General features: G+C 39.7%; 1 protein-coding gene across 1 annotated transcript in view; it reads right to left on the reverse strand.

Annotated features, from left to right (window-relative positions):
- The window catches only part of KRR1 (KRR1 small subunit processome component homolog), a 514,300-nt gene that overhangs the window by 265,647 nt on the left and 234,971 nt on the right, over positions 1-13,682 (reverse strand). Inside the window, exons 4-6 of the mRNA XM_044087976.1 lie at positions 10,681-10,806; positions 10,514-10,597; positions 7,904-7,960 (exon numbers count right to left, since the gene is read on the reverse strand). Coding sequence (XP_043943911.1) covers positions 7,904-7,960; positions 10,514-10,597; positions 10,681-10,806 — 267 coding nt within the window. The remainder of the gene's footprint in view (positions 1-7,903; positions 7,961-10,513; positions 10,598-10,680; positions 10,807-13,682) is intronic.

Consider the following 13,682-nt stretch of genomic DNA (forward strand, 5'->3'; position numbering starts at 1 on the left):
TTCCCTAAGACTGCCCATATGATAAAACATAAATTTCTACATATATGCCTCAGAATACTGAAGGATGGTGTGTGTGTGTGTGTGTGTGTGTGTGTGTGTGTGTGTGTGTGTGTGTGTGTGTGTGTGTGTGTGTGTGTGTGGGGGCATTTTCTTACCCATGTGATCCAATATCTTGTCTTCCGTGTCACCCAGGAGTAAGATTTGCATTAAGGGCCACCCTCCTACCAGCAGGAGAGGCAGTTGAAATTGCTGCTTGATCAGATCTTAGGTAAGAGAAAATAAATGTATTAACCTGCTGTATCTTATACAGGTTGACTTCCTTTTTTTTTAAGGGACTGATGGATGGGTATAGTACAGTTGTGTACCTACCATAAATGTAGATGTTTGAGTGTATTCACTGTTGCAGTCATTACAATTGGGTTATCCTGCTGGCAGGCTACCCGCAGTCGGCCCGAGTGCCAAAGTCTAGGTATGGCGTCGGTTGCTGTTGCCTCCTCCCTGACGTCAGTGCACCAGGGATATAAAAGATGCAGCTGACGCCATTTTCTTCAGTTTTTCTTGCCCCAGATGTCAAGTGCCCCTAAAATGGTAGGCTAAATTATGCCAATAAGCATGCATACACAAAAAACAACTTTTCCTTCATCTACAAGCACATACACCACATAGGGTGTATAGAATAGAGAAGTACAGATAAGTCTCAGCAAGGAAAAGGGGGATGGTGGGAGGGTAACCTGGACTGCAACAGTGAATACACTCGAACATCTAAATTTATGGTAGGTACACAACTGTACTATGTTCATCGTGTTTCACTGTTGCAGTCATTACAATTGGGTTGAATCCCAAAGCCAAAGTTGGGAGGCTGGTGCTAAAAAGGATTAGGAGAGGCTATCAGGCCCTGCAAAACTGCAGTGGCAAAGTCTACCATGGATTTAGAGTAGAGAGGTAAGTGATAGTGCTTTGTAAAAGTATGTACTGAACTCCAAGTTGCAGCCTCTAAGATGTCTTTGGTTGGTACTCCTCTGAGAAAGGCTGCTGAAGTGGCTGCTGCTCTGGCTGAATGTGGCCTAATGCCCTTAGGCACTGACTTGCCATGCTGTGAATAGCAGAAACGAATGCAGTGGCCTATCCACTTTGAAATAGTCTGCTTTGAGATAGGTTTTCTATGCCACTAGAAGTTGTTAAGTCTTTCTGAAAGCTTTGGTTCTGTCCAAGTAGAAGCGTAGCTGCCTGTGAATGTCCAAGGAATGCAGAAGTCTCTCACCCTTATTCTGTGGGTTTGGGTAAAAGGTAGGCAAATGAATTGTTTGGTTAAGGGCCACACTGGACACTACCTTAGGCATAAATGTAGGGTTTGTCCTCAGAGAAACCCTGTCAGGATGGAAAAGATAAAAGGTTCCACAGCCATGAGTGCCTGTAACTCTGAGACTCGTCTAGTGGAGGTTATTGCTAGGAGCAGAGCTGTTTTCCAGGATAAGAATTTTATATCAGCTGCAGAGGCTGGCTCAAATGGAGGCAGTGTGAGTTTTTCCAAGACACAGTTGAGGTCCCATGCAGGTACTGGTGCTCTCCTTGGAGGTCTTATGTTTTTGGCTCCTCTGAGGTACTGCCTTAGTAATGGATGAGAAAAAATAGGTGGTTCTGTGTTGTAATGAGCTGAAATGGCAGAGGCATGAATTTTAATTGATGAAAAAGAAAGGCCTTTATCCAGCATCTCAGTTAAGTATTACAAAATCTGAGGAATATTTGGAACAATCGTGTCAATACCTTGGGCCTGGTTCCAAGCACAGAATCTCTTCCATTTTTCTGCATAAAATTTTCTGGTGCTAGGCCTCCTGGCCTCCAAATTAACATCCATCACTGCTTTAGAGAGAGGTGAGTCTTGAATGGCTACATTATCCGCCATGCTGCCAGGTTTAAGGTCCTGAGTTGGCTGTGCAGTATCTGACTGTCTTGTTGGGTCAATAAGTGAGGAATTTGAGGTAATGTCCAAGATGGGCATTGAGACAAGCTCTTTAGGATTGGGTACCAGTGCTGGCGGGGCCAAGTCTGGGGCAATCAGTATCATTTTTGGCTTCTCTTGTCTGACCTTGAGGAGTACCTTGGGGAGGAGAGGCAGAGGAGGAAAGACATATACTGTTAGGTTTTTCCAGCTGAAGATAGAGCATCCACTTTCCATGCTTGCTTGTGATAAGTCCTTTTGCAGAATCTCTGTAGTTGACAGTTGTGAGGGGAGGCAAATAGGTCTATGTCCGGGCACCCCCAGTTTCTTGTTATCATGTTGAAGACTTGTGGATCCAATTTCCACTCGTGGGGATCCATTAGGTTTCTGCTTAGTTCGTCTGCCAGAGTATTTATCCTTCCTGGCAGGAACTGTGCTTGCAGATGTACTTGGTAAGTCAATGCTGTGTCCCACAAGTGCATAGCTAGTCTGCAGAGGGGTAGGAATGTGTGCCCCCCTGCTTGTTTATGTACCACATGACTGTAGTATTGTCCGTATCCTTGAAGGCTGTCAGGGCATTCTGAACAGCTAGCATCTCTTTTTGATTGATATGCAGATGCATTTGACTTGCGGACCATGCGCCCTGAATACATCTTCCTGCCATATGGGCCCCCCAGGCATAATTTGATGCATCTGTTGTCAATATCTGCCTGGCTGTGGGTAAGGTGAATGGCTGTCCTGTGTTGTGGTGACAGGCTTTTGCCCACCATCGAAACTCCTGTTGCAGGCAGGGAATGAGGGTAATAATTATTTCCAGACTGTGGCAATGTTGAGTCCAAACACTTTTTAGATACCATTGAAGTTTCCTCATATACAGTCTTGCATATGGAATTAGCAGAATGCAGGATGCCATGAAGTCCAAAGCCTGCAGAATTTTTCTTGCAGATTACTTATTTCAAAATGTTGGCAACAAAGACCCAGTTGTCAGTTGTCTGGGTTTGTCTGGTGTGAGATAAGCCATCTGGGCAGTTGTATTTAAGCTTGCACCCAGGAATATTATCTCGAGAGGGTACGAGTTTTGATTTCTTTTCGTTTACTGTGTCCCCTAGACCTGTTAGTAATCTTTTTACAAACGACAGATGCTGTAGTAGAATGTCCTTGTTCTCTGCTTGAATAAGGCAGTCGTCCAAGTAAGGATATATTTGTATTCCTCTGTCTGCAAAATGCAATTACTGGTGCCAGGCATTTTGTGAAGACCCTGGGCGCAGTAGATAAGCCAAAGGGCAGTGCAGAGAATTGGTAGTGCATTGAGCCAAGTATAAATCTGAGGTATCTTCTGCATGATTGTCTGATTGGGACATGCAGGTATGCCTCTTTTTGGTCTAAAGTCACAAGCCACGCCTTCTTGCACAGCATGGGCAGAAGCTGCTGCAGAGATAACATTTTGAATTTTGGAATATCCAGGAATGTGACAGGTCCAGTATTGGTCTCCAGGCTTTGTCCTTTCTAGGCACCAAGAATAGCCTTGAGTAAAATCCTAGTCCCTGCTCTTGCTGTGGTACTTGCTGAATGGCTCTCATGTCCATGAGGGATGAATCTTGTTTTTGTGCCTCTGCCCATTTGATTGCGTGGCGGATCTGGCATACCATTTGGCCTTGGCAGGGTGTGAAAGTGGAACCTGTAGCCTTGTGATACGATATTTAAAAGTCGGTTTCCTGTATGGCTGGGATTTTTCCTCCCCGCTTTTGGAGGTAGAAGCACCCCATTGTTTAGGCCTGTATAAGCCCTGGGGCTGTGATCTGCCTCTAGGGCGTCTGTATCTGCCTCTTTGTGGCCTGTCTGACACTGGAAAGGACCAATTCTTTGTAGGCCAGTTGCTGCTAAATCTGGGGGGCTGTACCTGTAAGGATTTGGGAGGCTGTACCTGAAAGAAATCCTTGACTGTTTGCATAGATTTAGCTTTGTCCTCCATTTTCTTCAACACCTCTTCTGCTTTAACACCAAACAAGGTATCATGCAGATTCTGTTCTTTTAACCAAGCACGCCTCCTAATGACAGAACCTGTAATAGCGGTCCTGCAGGAGGCCTCTAGGGAATCAAAACCACATTGCAAAGTATGCTTTCCCACTTGTTCAGCTGCATGCAATAAATCCTGCATTTCTTTGTTTTCTGCACATTCTTAATTTGTCAACATTTTCTGTTTAAGCAGTGACATAAGATATTGCTGATATTTAAGCATATGAAACTGACAATTTAAAGCTCTTACAGCCAAGGTAGCAGAAGTATAAATCTTTCCCCCATCTGTCCAGGGCACTTGAATCCCTATCAGAGGGGATTGTTTTTTTTTTTGCAGTGGAAGCCTTGACCCCTTTGGGACCCCGAGAGCTAGTTTTTGGGTCAGTAGCATGGTGTTTATAAAGAAATTTATGTGAATCAGGAACCCTGTAGTATCTGCCTGGCTTAACAGGAGCTGGTGGTAAAGAATCAGGAGACAGACCGGACTCTGAAAATACATCATCTACAATATCTAAAACAGGAGGAATAGCAAGGGGCCTGTGCTGAGGTAATAAAAGGAACTCTCTCTGCCTTTTCTTGGATTATGAGCATCATGGCTTTCCCAGTGGAAATGCTCCCTCATAGTATGCAGGGTCTCGCCAAAAGAATAATCCTCAGGAGAAGAGGCTGAAGGGATAGATTCTTCAGCATCAAAATCCTCATAAGGAGGAAGAGAATATTCCTGTTCAGAAGAGGAATCAGAGGAAATGGAAACCTGATCTGAAGATTCAGTCTATCTCTTGCCTAGGCCTCTTACCAGGAGGGGGATGGGAACCCCTGATCAAAGTAATTAGGTCTTCGGATATTTTAAGCATCTGTTTTTTAGGCATGGAGGCCTGTCCAGGAGAATGCTGTACTTGTTTCTTTGTCTTTAGAGCTGCTTTAGTCTTTGCCTTTGAAGCTGAAGTTGGTTTTACATATAACTGTGTAGGCCTGAAAACACCCTCAGAAGCCGATGCCTGCTCAGCTGCTCTAGACCCATCTGAGGTAATAGTTTCTGAGTGTCCAATACCTTGAGTTTCCATTGGCCTAGTCGGCTCTACGTGGGAGTCGGAAGCGGCCTGCGGCTCTGAGCTAGCGGGCGTCAGGGGCTCCGAAAGTGCTTCACTGAGAACCGGCGACAGGTCTAGCGGAAGCCTCATCATCGGTTTTGGACCTTGGATGCCTGTCCTTTTCTTTTTCTTTGTGTTTTTTTATAAACTCCGGTAGCCGGCTGTTCCAACGGCATTATATAATTGAATCTTCTGCCAAAGTAATGAAATGCAAAATCGTACGGACGCTTAATAGTGCGTTGGTTAAATCTAGCACAAAACCGACAACTAGCAACGTCGTGGTCGGGGCCTAGGCAAGGAATACAGTAAGAATGAAAATCCTTATGAGGTATTTGCTTCCCACAAGAAATACAATTGTTAACTTTTTCTGACATCGGTCTGGAGCAAGAAAAAAGTTTCCCCATCGGTCTGGAGCAAGAAAAAAGTTTCCCCAATGAGGTACTTAGCTTTAATGAAGACTTCGGATCTGAAATTCGAATTTGAAAATCTCAGGAGTCGGCCGACCGACACTTGAGAACTGGTTTTGCTTTGGGCACCGCGCGGCAAGAAAGACTGAAGAAAATGGCATCGGCTGCATCTTTTTTATCCCCTGGCACAGTGACGTCAGGGAGGAGGTGACACCAACCGATTCCAGACCTAGACTTTGGAACTCGGGCCAACTGCGGGTAGCCTGCCAGCAGGATAACCCAATTGTAATGACTGCAACAGTGAAACACGATGAACATCAAGATGATTACAAGCAGCATTAAACATATCCTCCAGGGCTGGCAGTATAGGAGGGATAGCAGATGAATTAGGCTTATCCATTTGTAACATATCATAGTATCTCTTCCATGAAGGAACATAAATTTGTTCCCATAAAAAATAATATCTCATTCCACTTGGCTATAGTTTGAGTAAAACAAATTCCTCCACAAGCGGATAAGAACTAATACATTCACCACAGTCTGAGAGCTAGGCTTGGAAAACTGTAGGAGAAGGAGCCTCATCTCTGTTAAAGCTCAATCAACATACCCTCTTTCCTTAAGAATTACTTTACAGGGCATGCCCACCTATAATAGCTTATGTGTATCATTATTCACTGCGTGTAATGCCTGCCTTGTCAAGATAAGAAACTCATCTTTAACTAGGACTACTACTTCAGAAGTACTATCTTTAATTAATTAAATTATTTTTAATAGGAATCCTTGTGGAAGAATGACTCAAAGGAGGGGCATTGGCCTAATCTAATGGTTTCTTCTCCCACTTACACCAAAAAGGATTTTCCCCTGGGTGTCTCGCAGATCTAGAGAAGATAGTTTTTTCCATGCCTGTATCAGACACTGGAACAGCTGAAGAAAATGTAGTTTCCCCCACTTCTTGACAGTTGAAAGGACTACAATAGAAGAAGCCAGATAGGTTAGTGAGTGGCATGAGGAACAAACAATGGACACTGCAGGTTCACCCACTGTCAGTTGAGGTGCAGAATAAGTTTGTAACAGCAGCAAGGACACCTTGGTAAGTGATTTATTTCCTTCTAGGTATGTCAGGAGCAGAACCAGCCAAGGAAGAGAAGCCAAAAGCTGTAAGCACTGATTGTTCACAGGTTATTTATCACAGAGTGTTAACAAGCAGTGCACACATGCTCATAACATTTTCCCTAGTCCCTTCATAAGAAGAAAACACAAACAGAATATAAATTCCCAGTCAATAACCCTTTCAAACAGAAACACGCTGACAGAAAACAATATGGCAGGTAGCTATTCATTAAGCGAGCACAAGTAATTCACTGACGCATATGTTCCTGCCATAACACTTTTTGTCCACCCAAAAAAATCAAAGTTTACACAAGCAATACATATATTCTCACAAAAACAACCCCAAATAGTTTAACAGATATGAGTAACTATGAATAACGGTCCATGACAAGAAGCTTCTGATAGCGTATAAAAAAGGGTTTCTTAAAGAGGAAAAAACACTTTTAAGCAAAAAGTACAATGTATATTAATTTTCTTATAAGGGGAATAATTTCTGCATATAGGGATTGTGCAACAGGGACAATCTGCCACAAACTAAGCTATTAGCCAACTGCTGTTCCTGTGAAGCCTGAGAGATGTTTCTTCTAAAAATGGCAAGAAAGTAAAGAAGAAAGTTTCACACTGACTACTTATTTCTCTCCTTAGGAGGTCAGACTGAAGTTTGCGAGAGGGGGTGGGCACAGCATTTCGAAGCTGGCTGGTTGTTAAACGCAGGAAACAATCCACATAGCTTAAGGACTACTGCAGCAGTGGGAAGGAACGTTTCCCTTTTCTTCACTGTTGTGCTACCTTGGAGTAGGTGCATTAAAATTTCAGGGAGTGAGGGTGAAGGGTCTTGCTCCCTGACTTTAAAAAAAAACAAAAAAAAAACATTTGCTTAGAGTTTTTGCCAAAACTGCTTTCAGCTATACATTTTGGGTCAATCTGCTTTAGACTAAACAGCCATGTTTATCAACATGAATCCGTTTCTCCTTGAAAGCAAGCTGAAAAAAATGTTCTGTGTACCCAGTTATCACTTAAAGGATGGGTTGGGTGAAAGTCTGTTCATACATGGGGGGGGGGGGGGGGGGGTTCTAAAATGAAGGAAGCTGTCACAGTTCTAAGTGGGATACCTACTGCAGAAACCTTTAGGATAATTAGTTTTTACCTGCACTAACAAAAAACAATCAGACAATAAAAACTGTCACTGGCAATATGAATAAAATAAAAAAATAACATACCTAGAAATTTTAATAAGCGTAAAAATCATGTAAAGAGTAAGGCAGTGATCGAAAATTAAGAAATCACTTGCTTCTTAAAAGCATTTACTAAAAATCAAGAAATCTTTATTATGGACTAACCTTAATGTTGTAAATAGGATGAATGTTCTTCATAGTTTCAACTACCACTTTTCTGACCTAAAAACACACAAGAAAAAGTAAGGTATTTAACAAATCAAGGTTTGTAAACCACAACTAAATACTTCAGTGTAGTTTTCATTTCTTTTTTTTTCTCATAACACTAACATTCATAGCATGTTGTAAGCTCTCAGTTTTACACTACCACTCACTAATAAAAATGCCCCTTATGGACTTGCGTTGTATCACTGAACTCATCTACACAAAATAGTAACCAAACAGACAGAAATCAGCTTACGCCACCCGCTATGTAGTCTTGGGAACCCGGTAAAAACTTCTCCAATAGTAATAACCAAGGTACTAATAAAATTCCACTTCCAACAAACGATAGCAGCAACACTCATAAGATGTAAAATCCAAGAATTTATTGTAAAACATGATACAGATAGTTAAGCGCTTTCACCTGTATACAAAACAGGCTTCCTCAGAACTAACTTCATCTTTGGTTGAGCCCAGTTTAAATTACTTTTTTGGCGCCAAACAATACTCACAAATTTAAAGACATACTAAACCAAAAAAACTATACTCATAAACGTGCTACTACTATGTAATAATACTGTACCTAACCTATTAAAATGCATCTATTAATTCATCCACTTTAAAAGATTATAATAAAACATAATGAATAATGAAAAGTAATAAACATAAAATGCATACCATTAGGTGTTAAGAAAAAAATTTTTTTGTAAGTGTATTTATATAAAAATGTATAAAAAATGTATGTATATATATACATATAAAATTATATCACTGTTTCATTAAAAATAGATAAATATACGTTGAATGTATATACATATGTTTTGAGATATTTTACATAAGTAAAGGTTTAATAGAAATATTATCGTTCAATCCTGGCACTGTAGAGGCGTCTGTAAATAATTGCCACCACATTTCACGGAAAGTTAAATACCCTTTACAATCTCCCCCTCTGGGGTCTGACTTCATATCAATTATACCAAATGTAAACCGATGGTCAGTACCAAACTGGTTTATATGTCTGTACAGGGCATTCTTTTCATCACGCTTTTTAATACAATACATGTGGTTATAAATACGCTTATTGAACTGCCTCTCAGTCTTTCCAATATAGAAAGCTGGACAAGTGACACATAAAGCAATATAAACCACAAATGTGGTTCTACAATTTCCTTGTCTAAATTTAATATTAGACCTAGAAATATTATCTAATCTTACTACTTCCTTGGTGTTAATCAAATTACACCAATTACAATTACCACATTTGTGTGTATGTATAGATAAATCGTACATTTTTATTGGTCCTTTCTCCAGAGGGGGAGATTGTAAAGGGTATCTATTAAACCTTTACTTGTGTAAAATATCTCAAAACATATGTATATACATTCAACATATATTTATCTATTTATTTTTAATGAAACATAGTGATATAATTTTATATGTATATATATATATATATATATATATGTATATATGTATATATATATATATATATATATATATATATATATTTATACATACATTTTTTATATATTTTTATATAAATACACTTACAAAAAATTTTTTTTCTTAACACCTAATGGTATGCATTTTATGTTTATTATTTTGCATTATTCATTATGTTTTATTATAATCTTTTAAAGTGGATGAATTAATAGATGCATTTTAATAGGTTAGGTATAGTATTATTACATAGTAGTAAGCACGTTTATGAGGATAGTTTTTTTGGTGTAGTAGGTCTTTAAATTTGTGAGTATTGTTTGGCGCCAAAAAAGTAATTTAAACTGGGCTCAACCAAAGATTAAGTTAGTTCTGAGGAAGCCTGTTTTGTATACAGGTGAAAGCGCTTAACTATCTGTATCGTGTTTTACAATAAATTCTTGGATTTTACGTCTTATGAGTGTTGCTGCTATCGTTTGTTGGAAGTGGAATTTTATTAGTACCTTGGTTATTACTATTGGAGAAGTTTTTACCGGGTTCCCAAGACTACATAGCGGGTGGCGTAAGCTGATTTCTGTCTATTTGGTTACTAAGTTGCTGCGAAAGCCTTCTTTGAGTTTTATCTTCACAAAATACAGTTAGGTTAAAAAAATGCCAAAAGCCACTTTTGGCAAACTTTACAAACAGTTTTGTTTTTTTACTTTTTCATGGGGGAGACCCCAACATCCTCCCCCAAACTTGTATACCAACTCTGAGGTCATTCAGCAGTAGCAAGAAAGTGCTACCTTAAAGGTCTTCAAAAGTGTTTTCAGGGATTACTTTCCCACAGAATTGCAAAGTAAATGCCTTCTGTGACTTGACTTGTATCCCCCTTATCCAACCTCAAATACCCAAACAACTGATCCTCTGTCGAGAGATGACTAGAGAAGCACTTCAGATCGGGCCTGAAATTTAGAAATCATACACATTCTGTTCAAAAGTATCATATACATTTTTTTCAATAAGATAGCAAAAGCAGTACTCAGAAGCACTCAAAGACACGCGTGCTGCTTTGCACTGCTGAAGGGTATTTGCTTAGTAATAAATACAGTTGTTTAATATGGCGTGGCTTTTAGCTCTTTTTAATTTGCTAAATACCTCTTTTAAGCCACGGAATGGTCCAATAGCTGCCACAGTATTCCCCTGCACCATGATGTAACATTCTGTGAGAAGTTCCAAGGCCTATATATAAAAAGAAAAAAAAATATTAAAAAGACAGAACTCCATAGTAGAAGTAGATGATCCAAGTTAACGTATTACTTTACCTTCAGTGTTGATCCCTTTGGTCCTACAAGTCTCTGTCTTCTTTTCACAAATCTCTCTCGGTTTCTGACTAGAGAGCCTATTTTAATTATGTCACATGCCATGTCATCTACAAGAATTCGGACAGCCTACAACAAAAAAATGCCAATTTTAACAAAAACAGACTGTGAAAAATTAGACAATCCGCATCAGACAAACACAGCCTTTCGGTATGCCTCTGGTTCACATCTCTTTGCTATACAGTGTCAGTATCCATAAGAAAAGAGCACAACAAAACAATTTTTACATGGCATCATATGTCTATACCAACTATTCAAATGTTTTGCTTGACTATCTTGCATTATCCTCAGTATTTTACACTTACTAAACACCATTGCACTATTACATTTTTATTGTTTTATATTCCTGCATTCCTCCTCATTTTCTGTTCTAGTTTTCAATTTGTGGCTAAAATGGATCCATTACACAACCACCTACTATCCTGGCCGACAAATATAAATAAACAGATATAAAACAATGTAATAAAATACGTAATTTGTACAAGCCCATATGATCATGCTTACGAATTTAATCATAGATGTCTTCCTATCAGTCGTCCACCTGTACACAAAATTCTACAGGTAGGATATGAGAGCAACAGCATCAGTTCTGCATGGTACTGTTGCTATGTACTGTAGCAGACTCTTCTTGGAATCATAATCCTCATCTCTAATACTTTTTCATGTAAGTACTGATGTAGTCTACCTTGTGTAGATTTTTATCCTGCATTGATAAACCCAATGCTTAAATTTCACACTCCTCTTTTACAACTAGGATTTAATGTGGTTTCAGCATCTCTCATTTCTAAATTACAGAAAGGGTTCCATCAATACTCCAGCTTATTAGCCCTGTCCAGTCCTTCTATGCATACTGACTCTTGTAATACATCACCACAATTTCTGGCTATACCCCCCCCCCCCCCAACACACAGATCTACAGATAGGAAGTCAGGTAGAAAGACAGACACACAAATCAGGTTAAATTCTGAACAGAACTGGTCACTGACAGCAATCAGAGCTGGAAAAGGGATAATCGCAGCTGTGAGTCTTGTACTTCACTACAACTATCACCCTTCTTAAAAACAGTCCCTTTCCACAAACGGCTCACACTTCAACTAACCTGAGTCACTCCTTACCTGGCCCAGCATTACATTTTCTTTGTAACAGCCATCTTAATCCAAGAAATCAACAACAGTTTTACAATGTAATAGTACTTTTACTATTTTAACACTGCAGTTTTTTTATGGTTGTGATAAACTAACCCAAGATTAGTGTACTTGCCCTGCACCCAGTGAATGCTGGGATATGCTCTGTCTTCCAATTATTCTAAATTGGATAAAAAAGGTATCGGAGAATGAAAGAAAAAAAATACACAAGCCTTTACCTATTTGTACGGTCATTGTTTTTTTCCTCTTTTAGAGTGAATCACTCTGTGGAGTATGAGGGGTGGAGACCACCTGGGTAATACAGAGAATGTATAAATATTGAACCACTTTGTATTTCTGTGTAAGTCCAGTCTATCAACTGTTTCCCATGTCCAAATCTCCCCCTCCTGTTTTAACTATCTTAACAGTGCTTTTATAAATACTACTGTTTTTAATAAATTACCTAAATATTTGTCCGGTGGCAGCTGAAGATTTCAATGCACTCCCCCAATGTCTTCCTCTGTTTTCACCTCAATCTGGCCCTACACCATCGAGACAGATTACTTCTGCCCACCCCCCCATGCTTTTAACTCTCTGCAACTGTCCAAAACTCAACTACAACTTAAGTGCAAAGAAAGTAGTTGACTTAAGATGGGAGTCTGCAAGGATCCAGAAGTCCTCAAAGTTATGAATGCACTGAGGTGCATTCTTTTAACTAAACTTTGAATTAATAAATGACGTTCTGAACAAAAAATCACTAGGAAGAAAATACATTCAATCTTTCTGGGAACAGTGCCTGCCTTCCCACAGCCTCTCCAAAAATTTACCGTCTGTGTACCACTCTGGGTTTAGACTGGGATGAAAAGTAAAAGAATAAATAGCCAGAGGCATATATTACACTGGTGAGTATCTGGGAGAAGAAACCAAAGAACGTGGACAAAAAACACATGTATGCACACTCACATATACATACACACTCAGCACCTACCTTCTTTCCCGCATCCTGACAGTGGCACATATAGTGGCTGGGAAAAAACAAACAAAAAAAAAAAAACTTTTCATGTGCTTCTTCTTGGCTCAGGCTGCTTCAGTCACCTCAGGGAGACTGAGCCAATAGGAAGGCCTCCTCACTGCATCATGCAGCAGTCCATTAAGAAACTTCTGTCACTGCCAAATGCTACCAATCAAACCCAATTAATCATCAAGAAGCCCAATGCCAGACTATTTCCAAAATAACACGGTAATTGTAAGAAGCAGAGCAGAATTTTTTTTGTTTTGGATTGCCTCAGAACTCCGCACATGCAAGGAGTTCCAAGGACCCGGAACATATCAAAAAGTAAATTATTTTTAATCTAAAAATCATAGTTGACTTTCTGAGTTAGCACTTTTTGTTTTTTTCTCCTCTTTTTAACTGGGGTGGGCCTGCAGCACAGTAACCAGCACCACGAGTCTCCCCAGTCTCTGCCTACCTTCTAAAATCAATACTGGTTACTGTCTATTAATTTTAGTGCCGGTGTTTCAAGCAACCCTTTTTACTGTCATCAACATAGCTGGTTTATAATAACGATGTTAACAATGAACGAGGTATAAATGACGACAGAGTCAACTTTCCTGATACACATTCCACCCATGTAATCTAATTAAATAATTCAAGCAACTTAACCATAACTTCCTCTTTTCAAACTCCAAAATTCAACTTACAGGCCCCATTGGCAACACCAGGTGAATTTTAAAGATGTTGCTCACAAAATGCTTGAGGCATTTCTTCCATCTTTGCTTAAACTTGAGCAGGTTGATTGTCCAAGTTAACACATACATTAT

This window comes from Protopterus annectens, chromosome 11.part0 (assembly GCF_019279795.1).
Source record: "Protopterus annectens isolate FY-2018-M chromosome 11.part0, PAN1.0, whole genome shotgun sequence".
Taxonomy (NCBI): domain Eukaryota; kingdom Metazoa; phylum Chordata; order Ceratodontiformes; family Protopteridae; genus Protopterus; species Protopterus annectens.